At 40.1% G+C, this 11882-nt stretch overlaps 1 protein-coding gene and 1 pseudogene across 1 annotated transcript; one reads left to right on the top strand and one right to left on the bottom strand.

Annotated features, from left to right (window-relative positions):
• The first annotated feature begins 1460 nt into the window (after positions 1-1460).
• On the top strand, positions 1461-2131 carry LOC120870459 (histone H4). The gene has a single exon (XM_040250121.1). The coding sequence runs from the start codon at positions 1766-1768 to the stop codon at positions 2075-2077; it is 312 nt and encodes a 103-aa protein (XP_040106055.1). The 5' UTR covers positions 1461-1765; the 3' UTR covers positions 2078-2131.
• A 3812-nt stretch (positions 2132-5943) lies between these two features.
• On the bottom strand, positions 5944-6830 carry LOC120870267 (annotated as a pseudogene).
• Between the last annotated feature and the right edge of the window lie 5052 nt (positions 6831-11882).

The following is an 11882-nucleotide window of genomic DNA, read 5'->3' on the forward strand; positions in this document are numbered from 1 at the left end:
ATTGTTTTATGGCAGAGGATGACTCACTTTATGCCAGTGCTATCTCAAAATGCCTGTTATGGAAAAGGGGCCTGATGCAAACTCTGATTTGAGGTGATTCTTTAACTGCTTGTGATGGACAGGGAGGGAGGCCTGACGTGCTGCGTGCGATTCATGGGGTCGCAAAGAGTCGGACACGACTGAGCGACTGAACTGAAGAGCTAGCAAGGGGGTCACTCTGTCCCTTCCTCATGCCCCCTTCTGATGTCAGAAGCTTCTTTTATCCCTCTATACGTTAATAAAGTTTTATTTCACGTAAGCGTCAAGTGATCAAGCCTCGTCTCTGACCCTTGATCGAAATCCTCTTCTCCGGAGGTCATGAAACCCGGTGTGGCTCACGGCTCTCCTGGTTGGAACTTTTCACTGCTTATCTACTTACTGCGTTTGAAATTGAAGAGGTGGATCTAGTAGTTTTAGATATTAGATGAGAAGGAGGCCGATTTCACCACCCGTGTATCTTGAGTGCTTGCTCTCCAAGCTGCAGCCGCCCCAGAACCTCGTGCATTATTAAAATCTCAACCTTTATAGTTGGGATGTACAGTAATTTTAAGATAGAGGATTAACAGAACTTGATGACTCGTCATGCGACAGCATAGTTTCTAACAGTTTTCTAGGTTCTCTTCTAGATCCCTCTCTTTGCAATTTACCCCACCCTGCTCCACCACCTTCCATAAAAAAACTGTAAAATGATAAGCATTGTTAAAGGTAGTAGATGGCTAAAGAGCAGTTTGAAAAATAATCGAGTCCTTTCTCTTGTGCCAGTTTAAGAGTGAAGAATTGGAAAACTTTAAATTTCCTTCACCTCCTCAGTTCTCTTTGAAACAATGTCCCTTCCCTATGTTGGCAGGAAAGCCTGGTCCCTCTGAAAAGCCCAAAGGAGTTTTCTTTTTTCTTGAAACATTTTGCAATGTTGAAAACATTCTAATGGAAACTCACTAGGAAGGACAAATTTTCTCAGTATATTATAGAAATTACATTAAAGATGATACTCTTAGTGGGAAATAAATCCATAAATCTTGCTGGGTGGAGAGTTGATCAAAGACAAAATATAATCTATCCCAAAATTAATTCTGAATGTAACAAATAGATTATTTAGAAACTGTAATAGATAGAACAGGATTTTAGTACTAGTTCTAAGAATGTTAAAGGTGGTATTTCAAGAGCAGCAAAAAAATTATATTAAAATATCTTGCTGATTAAGGAATTGGTAGAGAACTGTTTAAAATTGTGCTATGGAAAATTCATAAGCAATAATAAGCAGACATTAACTTGTTATTAAAAACTCAAGGGGAGTTGATTTAAATATACCAGTATAAAGAGGTTTTAGAAGGCCATATATAGAATAGCATACATTTTCTTGGAGTCTGTGCTTTTATCTGTTCACCAAAACACCAAATTAGCTACTAGGGGAGATCTGTGTGCGGTGCGATAACAAGTTATTACTTTATTACTTCCCCTTTTCTCTATTTTCCACAACATTCGTGTTTTCGCTCTCATTCAAAATCAATTCTAAATATTAAGGTAACAAAAGTTACCACAGTACAAAGGAACAGAGAAGGCCTCTTTTTTTTTTTTTTCTTTTTGGCCCAATTCCCCTCCCCCACTTAGGGCGTGACTTCCCGCCTCCTTCTTTCTTCAGGTTCTCAGTTCGGTCCGCTAACAGACGTATAAAGGGGCATCGCGAGGGCTGGAAATTAGGTTTTATTGGGTCTTCAGATCTATCGTTATGTCTGGTCGCGGTAAAGGCGGAAAGGGTCTGGGCAAAGGAGGCGCCAAGCGCCACCGCAAAGTTCTTCGTGACAACATCCAGGGCATTACCAAGCCTGCCATTCGGCGCCTGGCTCGTCGTGGTGGTGTGAAGCGCATCTCCGGCCTCATCTACGAGGAGACCCGCGGGGTGCTGAAGGTGTTCCTGGAGAACGTGATCCGGGACGCGGTCACCTACACCGAGCACGCCAAGCGCAAGACTGTCACCGCCATGGACGTGGTCTACGCGCTCAAGCGTCAGGGCCGCACCCTCTACGGTTTCGGCGGCTGAGTGTTCATTTTGTTTCCATTCACTTAACAAAAGGCCCTTTTCAGGGCTTCCCAATTGCCCGTGTAAGGAGCTGTAATTACTTGTTTCATCAAGTGCGAAGGATACACTTAATGCTTCGGTCTAAAAGGCCGTCTTGTGTCTGCTCCAGGGCGCGTGCGCGCCTAGTCCCACCTTGTATGGCGGTATCCCGTGCCCCGTCAAGCTTTTGTTTTAACATATTCCTACTATGTTGGTTGGGACCTAAAGTTGCCTGACTAGCTAATGGACGTAGCTAGTCAAGATAAGTGTTTGATACCAAGTCCCTTTACTTTTTTTTTTTTTTTTACAAAAAGAACCCAAACACAATTTTTGTATTTAAGCCACCCCATTAAGAGTAGGGTACTTAGAAAATTTCGATTAACATGCCGTACACTAACAGTACAATCGAGTCTAGCACCGGCACTTGTCGGTAGTTGGCAGCGTCTTGTCTCAATAGTTGTGGCTCGCGGGCTTTAGAGTAGTTGTGGCACATGGGCTCGGTTGCCCCGTGCCATGCGGAATCTTTCAGGACCAGGGATCAAGCCCATGCTCCCTGCATTGACAGGCAGATTCTTAACCACTGGACTACAAGGGAAGTCTGGGAGAAGACTTGAAATTAGTATACTCAAAATCAAGTGAGTTAAGAGTTTAAAAAGAATGTTTTTACATTACTTTTGGTGGTTTTTTTTTTAAAGGCGAGGTTCATAATTGGTCCTCACTAGGTGTTTATGTATTTGGTGAAATGAATACCATTGGTGGTAAGAATTGAGAAGGGACAGTTATAGTAATGGATTCAGATAAAGCAAAAGCACAAAATTTCTGGCCCACATATGCAGTGCAAATGTTTTATTTAGACATTTTTTTCTTTATTTTTTGGGTCACCAATGTAAATATATTCATGAAAAATGTACTTATTTTCATCTTGTGAAAAGTCTGATTTGGCATCACTAAGCAGACCCATACTGACTATGCCAAAGCCTTTGACTGTGTGGATCACAATAAACTGTGGAAAATTCTGAAAGAGATGGGAATACCAGACCACCCGACCTGCCTCTTGAGAAACCTATATGCAGGTCAGGAAGCAACAGTTAGAACTGTACATGGAAAAACAGACTGGTTCCAAATAAGAAAAGGAGTACGTCAAGGCTGTGTACTGTCACCCTGCTTATTTAACTTCTATGCAGAGCACATCATGAGAAACGCCGGGCTGGAAGAAGCACAGGCTGGAATCAAGATTGCCGGGAGAAATATCAATAACCTGAGATATGCAGATGACACCACCCTTATGGCAGAAAGTGAAGAGGAACTAAAATGCCTCCTGATGAAAGAGGAGAGTGAAAAAGTTGGCTTAAAACTCAACATTCAGAAAAGTAAGATCATGGCATCTGGTCCCATCACTTCATGGGAAGTAGATGGGGAAACAGTAGAAACAGTGTCAGACTTTATTTTGGGGGGCTCCAAAATCACTGCAGATGGTGATTGCAGCCATGAAATTAAAAGACGCTTACTCCTTGGAAGAAAAGTTATGACCAACCTAGATAGTATATTGAAAAGCAGAGACATTACTTTGCCAATAAAGATCCATCTAGTCAAGGCTATTATTTTTCCAGTGTTCATGTATGGATGTGAGAGTTGGACTGTGAAGAAAGCTGAGTGCCGAAGTATTGATGCTTTTGAACTGTGGTGTTGAAGACTCTTGAGAGTCCCTTGAACTGCAAGGAGATCCAACCAGTCCATTCTAAAGGAGATAAGCCCTGGGATTTCTTTGGAAGGAATGATGCTAAAGCTGAAACTCCAGTACTTTGTCCACCTCATGCGAAGAGTTGACTCTGATGCTGGGAGGGATTGGGGGCAGGAGGAGAAGGGGATGACAGAGGATGAGATGGCTGGATGCCATCACTGATTCGATGGACGTGAGTCTGAGTGAACTCCGGGAGTTGGTAATGGACAGGGATGCCTGGTGTGCTGCGATTCATGGGGTTGCAGTCAGACACGACTGAGCGACTGAACTGAACTGAACTAAATGTATATGTTTCAACACTAATCAATTCATCCCACCCTCCCCTTCCCTCACTGTGTCCACAAATCTGTTCTCTAGGTCTGCGTCTCTATTGCTGTCCTGCAAATAGGTCCATCAGTACCTTCTTTCTAGATTCCATATATGAGTTAACACTGGATATTTGTTTTTCTCTTTCCAACTTACTGTGATTTTACTATTGAAATCAACTAAAGGGGTGCAAGATGGTGAAAAGTTTAAGCATAATCATTAGGAGCAGATGATTTGGGATTAAACCTATACCACCATTCCTCAGTGATAATGAATTTTAAGTTATATATTTTTCTGGGCCTTAGATTCTCCATTTATACAATTGAGTGATAAGGATCACTTTGATTATTTCTCCAATATCATTCTGTTCATTTGTATTCACAATCTGGGTGGTAAATAAAGGGGAGGAGGAGGAGCCTTCCTTAGCTTTCTAAGGATGATCACAGCATAACTGATAGGTTTGCTGTAATTTTTGTTTTTCTCTTACTCCCTGTTCTCCCTTTCTATCAACCTCATCTCATTTTTTTTTGAATGGCATAGAATTTAACTGCCATAAAGGAACCCAGACATCATGTGGGCATAAGATCTCTCTCTTATGTGGAGGCACATAAGAGTTACTATGAGAAAGTTGTTTGTTTAAATATTAATAACTGATGTTTCCCTAGACCAGTTATTAGAATCTGTGGGATTGTGTCTTCTCAAATACAACTTATTAGCATCTCTCATTTCTCCTGGTTCCGCAGGCCTTTTAAAATCTAAGGGCAAATTTGGGTTTTTAATATCATTTTTTCATCAGTTTCAACTTTAAGAGCATACAGTCAAAGGCTGTGGAACTCTCAGCCCCAAGGTTCAGACCCAAATTAAAAGATAAAGCATCAATCTTTCTTTGTTGCGATGAGAGGTCTTGTCCAAGAATTCAAGTTCTTACCTTTCTCCCAAGAGAGGATTGAGTTCAAATTCAAGGGTTTATTTTATTTGTGGTCAATAAATTAAAGTTTGTTGTATAGAAAGATCTTGCTATAAACATCTGCTAGGTTCAGTGGTTATCGAATCGAGGCATCAGAAACCTAGGTAAACAGCCTGGCTTTCCTTTCCAGCTATACTAGGAAAACTACCCTTAAAAAAAAAAAAAAAACAACATAGTCTTTAAAACTTTAACAAATAGAAAAATATATATTGTGACTAAATGCCCTGAGAATTAGCATGTATTGCTTAACACAGTTCCATTGCTTGCTCAGGACTCTACCATAGTGAGTACACTGTAGGACAGTCAGTAAGAAGAGCTCTCTGTCGACAGCAGCAGGAATGTTAGTTGCTGCTGCTGGGGCTAAGTCGCTTCAGTCGTGTCCGACTCTGTGCGACCCCACAGACGGCAGCCCACCAGGCTCCCCTGTCCCTGGGATTTTCCAGGCAAGAACACTGGAGTGGGCTGCCATTTCCTTCTCCAATGCAAGAAACTGAAAAGTGAAAGTGAAGATGCTCAGTCGTGTCCAACTCTTAGTGACCCCATGGACTGCAGCCTACCAGGCTCCTCCATCCACGGGATTTTCCAGGCAAGAGTACTGGAGTGGGTTGCCATTGCCTTCTCCGAATGTTAGTTAACTAATTAATTTATTAATTATTGAATAACTGCTAGATTTCAGACATTGTACTTGGCACTGGTGATATTACGAGGGGGAAAAGTCCCCACTTTTTTTCTACTAGAGAAAAGACAGAAAGTAAACTAATATAAAATCATCAAAATCATTTTCCTTTTTTTTTTTTTTTCCTTTTTCTATACTGATATTTATTAGTACTTGGATCAGAGAAACCCAAAGTGCACTGTAATGGAGGGGTTCTGGAATTCCAGGCTGTCCTGTGGACTATAGACTGCAAAGCTCCAGCTTGTCACACTGAAGCCGGTCTGCCCAGGAAATAAACCTACAGCTGAATCAGCAAAGACTATAAGAGAAGAACTCTATTCTAACTGGGCCTTGTCGGTGAGAGATACTGATATAGAGAATAGAAGGAAGAGTTGGTGATGTCATCCTCATCAGGAAAACTGTACAGTTCCATGATTTGGGTGATGTCAAATGCATCAGAGTACAAAGCAGGAACTGAGGCCACTAGCCTCTCCAATTGAGGATCTTGCATTTGGACTTCACTTGTAGGAATCTCCATGATCATAGAGTCCTCTGCCCAGGGGAAAGAGTCTAAGGGCTGAAGTGAGAGGGAGTTATAGGAATCTGAAACTTCAAGGAGAAAAGAATGAGGGCTGGTTGATGCTGTGGGCACATCCTTGGCTGGAAGGACCTGGCTTGGTGGCTTTAGTGATTGCTGCTCTTGCTGCTGCTGCTGCTTCTGCTTCTTCATTTTGAACCGCCGGTTCCTGAACCAAATCTTTACTGTTGACTCCGGTAGATTGAGTTTTAAAGCAAGTTCTCTCTGGAGGTTTTTATCTGGAAACATGTTGCAGCTAAACAGAGCCTCCAACTCCTTATACTGTGTGTGGGTGAATGAGGTGCGTTCATGGCTCTTCTTCCATTTTGTGGCATCAGCTGGTGTCTGTGAATCATCCTGGAAGTTCATGCTAGAATCATCCATGTAGACAAAAGGGTCTGGCAGGGGATTCTCTTGGACTGTTTTGTTCATCAGGGGTGCTGACATCTGGCAAGGAAAGTCTGTCATGAATTCCTTTGGAGTGCCCATTTTGAAGCTGATCTGTGTGCCTCTTTATGCAGTTCCTTAAGTGTCCAAAATCATTTTCCTATTGATACATCCAATGGCCAATAGCTAATCTTCATTTTACTTAATCTATTGGAAACACTGACATAACTGATCCTATAATTTCTCTTTGATATGCTTTTTTCACTTGGTTCTATTTTATCAGAGGCTCTGTATCTTTTGTTAGTTCATCTCTTCTCCACAGACCCTTAATGTTGGGGGATACAGGGCTAAGTTTTTACTGCTTCTTGCTCTATACTCACCCTCTTGAAGATCTGACCAAGCTCAGACTTTAAATACCATCTGTTTATCAATGACTTCCAACTTTATATTGCCAACTCGGCTTCTCTCTTAAACTCCAGACAGACATAACTTCAATTACTTTCTTTCTTTTCTTTTCTTTTTTTTTTTTGGTCAAGTGATTTGTGCTATCTTTGTTCCCTGACCAGGGCCTCAGCAGTGAAAGTGCTGAATTGTAACTACCAGACTGCCAGGAAATTCCTCCTATTCCCTAACTGCTTTCTTCACATGGATGTTTGACATCCTAAAATTAATATGCCCAACTAGAATTTGGTATTCCCTCTTCCTAATCTTTCATTAAATCACTCCCTGATTTAATTGATAATGACTTCATTCTCCATTCAATTCTTCTAGAAATCTTCCTGATTTTTCCTTCAAAATATATATGGAAACATCAATTCTCAGTACCACCATGCTCCCATCTTGGTGGGAGGACTATCTTCTCTCTCCTAGTTTATTTGCTTTAATATCTTTAGTGTTTTCCCTGTTTCCATATTTGATCCCTCACCAACCTGTGGGAAATTACCTTGATGCCCTGGGAGCCTCCAACAAAACTATGAGGCAAGTTCTCCCAGGGCATAAAAAGACTCAAATCAAATTAAAATGCTAGAGATGCCTGATTTTTTAAAAATAAATTTAAATATACAGCTTGAGACAAGGAGAAAGACATGGGGTAAGTTAAGGCTTAAAATAAGGGTTCAAGGAGATGGACGACCGCTGAATCATGTAAAATACTTAATGCATCTTTTGAGTTTCACTTTTTCCTCTGCAGCAGAATTACAGCTCTGCAAATGTTTAGGAAGCCAAGATCAAGAATTTGATCAAACATGACCAGACTCTTAGATAGGTATATAATAATAGAACATTTAAATTTGTATCTTTTGTTCAACTTGGCCTGCTTTTTAAAAAATATTTATTTTTATTTATTACTGGCTGTGCTGAGTCTTTGTTACTGCATGCAGGCTTTCTCTACGTGCAGAGAGCTGGGGCTACTCTCTTGTGGAGCACGGGTTCTAGGGCTCGTGGACCTCAGTAGTTGCTGCACATGGGCCCAATAGTTGTGGCCTTTGGATTTCTAGAGCACAGGTAGATTCTTAACCACTGAACCAACAAGTTGGTCTGTTTATATGACACAGCTGTACAAAGGGATGAAGGCCTTCCTTCTTGTTTACGGAGGAGACACAGGAGATTCGGGTTGAATTCCTGGGTCAGGAAGAATCCCCTGGAGAAGGGAATGGCTACTCACTCCAGTACTCTTGCCTGGAAAATCCCATGGACGGAGGAGCCTGGCAGGTTACTGTCTATGGGGTTGCAAAGAGTCAGACACGACCAAGCGAGTAACACTTTCACGCTTAGTTTTAAGCCTGTGTTAATAATCACATTCCTATGAAAAAGGAGTTTTAACAAAATCCAATCACTCTTCTATATTGTTTTGTAAACACAACCTAGCAATGTGTATTTTATATTTTCAAAAACATTGTTAGTATTCCTGACAGTTTATCAAAAGTTCAGTTACCTAAATACTTTTCTAAAATTTGAGGACTCAGTTAGAAAAAGGTAGCAAAAGTATAAAAATGTTTGGCTTTATTTTTTTTAGGAAGGTTTTAATAAAGGACTTTTAGCCATAATCAAATCAGTTCATTCAGCCCAGTGTGGTTAATTCTTGCTTTGTTGATTTTGGATTAAGCACCCTGCTTCTGATATGGCTTGGAAAATCTTAAGGAAATCTTGTAGTAGAGCTTGACAGTATCAGGTACAGTTATTTTTTAAAGCTCTTTTGATGCTTCTTCTGAAAACCTCAATTTCAGATCTATGTTTTGTGAAAGTCGCTCAGTTGTGTCCAACTCTTTGCGACCTCACAGACTATAGTCCATGGAATTCTCCAGGCCAGGATAGTGAAGTGGGTAGCCTTTCTCTTCCCCAGATCTTCCCAACCCAGTGATCGAACCCAGGTCTCCCACATTGCAGGCAGATTCTTTCCCAGCTGAGTCACAAGGGAAACCCACTATTTTGTAGCAGGGGCCTTAGAGATAACTGTAAAGAAAAACAGCAATCATCAGTCTGGTCAATGTATAATAGTAATTAATATTATCAGTGTGGAGTGGGATAGAATCCCCAGTATAGGTATGGTATTATAGTGAGGATATTGACATTTCCCCTTTGATATATGCTGTAAGTATTTGCTACTGTTGCCTCCCAATGAGAAGGTATTTATACTTAGGAACAAAATCTGTTGGCAATGTGTCCTTTATATGCATGCAAGTATGGTCCACCCAACTTAAAAAGTATAACTGTTAAACATTTACATTGATAACATTTTACCTGGTTAATTTAGGGATGTATAGTTTCTGTTTTTGATTTGTCCTCTTTTTTCAAATATTGCACAATATATACAACAAAACAATTGTCACAATTATATATGCCTAATTACAAATGTAAACGAGAGAACAAACCTTAAGTGTTAAATAGGTAATATCTTAATGGCTTCATTATTCAAAATTTGGTGGTCCAGGTTTAGAGAAGGTAATATCAAAAAGAAATCAGGCTATAAATATAATATATTTCTAAAGACAAATACTAAAACACTACATATAAGATAGTATTAAATTATGTACTGAATATTTAAGGATTTTTTTTCTGTGGGGGTTTTTGTTTGTTTGTTTTTAAGAACCGAGAGACTTCTATCAGAATTATTCAAGACGTCAGTGGAAAGCCATAAAAATAGTAATAGATCCTCAGAAAATGTAGGAATATAGCTAAAAATAATACCTCCCAATTCAGAAAAACCTCTGCACAAAGGGAGTAAAAACAGAAAAGCTTTATTACTAAATAAGCATTAAACCAGAATGTGAAGCACATCACAGGTAATTTTGCTAAAGGGATTGCAAAGCAAGGAGAGAAATCGCTCTCTTTTATACAGCTAAATGGATACAATCTGCTTAAAAATTAGTAGACGTGGCAATTTGTAATCTTGTAATAATGGAAGTTAGCCCCCTCTCTTTCTGGGAACCAGAGATCCTATTATCTTTGATAGTGTTTCAGAGATGGGGCTAGGGTTGTTGAAAAAATATTCCCGAGTTGGGAGACTGGCTAGATGAATATTTAGCATTTGATTTTACAAAGATTAAATACTGATGAGACTAGGGAATTTTTAGCTACAGATATAAAAATATGTAAACCTAGTCATTTTGTCATTTTTTTTATATGTAGGCAATTGCTACCCTTTCTTAGTGATCAATGCAAAGAAACAGAGGAAAACAATAGAATGGGAAAGACTAGAGATCTCAAGAAAATTAAGAGATACCAAGAGAACATTTCATGCAAAGATGAGCACAATAAAGGACAGAAATGGTATGGACCTAACAGAAGCAGAAGATGTTAAGAAGAGATGGCAAGAATACAAAGAAGAACTATACAAAAAAGATCTTCACGACCCAGATAAACACAATAGTGTGATCACTCACCTAGAGCCAGACATCTTGGAATGCAAAGTCAAGTAAGCCTGAGGAAGCATCACTATGAACAACATTCGTGGAGGTGATGGAATTCCAGTTGAGCTATTTCAAATCCTAAAAGAGGATGCTGAGAAAGTGCTGCACTCAATATGTCAGCAAATGTGGAAAACTCAGCAGTGGCCACAGGACTGGAAAAGGTCAGTTTTCATTCCAATCCCAAAGAAAGGCAATGCCAAAGAATGTTCAAACTACTGCACAATTGTACTCATCTCTCGAGGCTAGCAATGTAATACTAAAAATTCTCTGAGCCAGGCTTCAACAGTATGTGAACCATGAACATCCAGATGTTCAAGCTGGTTTAGACAAGGCAGAGGAACCAGAGATCAAATTGCCAATATCCACTGGATCATCGAAAAAGCAAGAGAGTTCCAGAAAAACATCTACTTCTGCTTTATTGACTATGCCAAAGCCAGTCTATTCTAAAGGAAATCAGTCCTGAATATTCATTGGAAGGACTGATGCTGAAACTGAAACTCCAATATTTTGGCCACCTGATGCGAAGAACTGACTCATTTGAAAAAACCTTTTGCTGGGAAATATTGAGGGCAGGAGGAGAAGGGGACGACAGAGGATGAGATGGTTGGATGTCATCACCGAACAATGGATGTGAGTTTGAGTAGGTTCTGGGTGTTGGTGATGGACAGAGAAGCCTGGTGTACTGCAGTCCATAGGGTCGTAGTCAGACACAACTGAGCGACTGAACTGAACTGAGGCAATCACTCTTTGGAATGTATGTCTGCATTAGTCAAGGTTTCTCCCTTGACCTTGGGTTTCTTTCTATAGCTTCTAAGATTCTAGGAAAATGCTAAGACCTCCTTCAGAGTTTAGGTCTGGATTTCCTAATGTTATTCCTTTCCAATTTATTTCAATTCCAATCCCAATCTTATTCCTTTCCAATTCTGTACCAAGGATCTTTTAAATTTTAAATTCGTTGTTCTGGTTTATAAAGCTGCTTTCCATTTTTTTCATTGTAGAGAGTATTTCTGTAATATGACTTTGTTTTTGTTGAAATCCTTAATTGCATCCCACCCTCACCAACTGTTCTGCCGGATATTACAGTGAGCCTGTACTTTATCATCCTTCCCCACTAGTGTTAATGACTATTGAACATTCATGAGCACATACAGAGCTATCACTGTGATCGAACCGTAAGAGTCCATGTCTAAACTCGGAGTTTTTCTCTCTCCCTTGGTAGACATTCTCTTGTATTGCAAGAGAAATA

Source organism: Oryx dammah, unplaced genomic scaffold (genome assembly GCF_014754425.2).
Source record: "Oryx dammah isolate SB20612 unplaced genomic scaffold, SCBI_Odam_1.1 HiC_scaffold_11, whole genome shotgun sequence".
NCBI lineage: Eukaryota > Metazoa > Chordata > Mammalia > Artiodactyla > Bovidae > Oryx > Oryx dammah.

Coding starts and splice junctions, on each gene's coding strand:
- LOC120870459 (XM_040250121.1), top strand. CDS start 1,766: ATGTCTGGTCGCGGTAAAGGCGGAAAGGGTCTGGGCAAAGGAGGCGCC.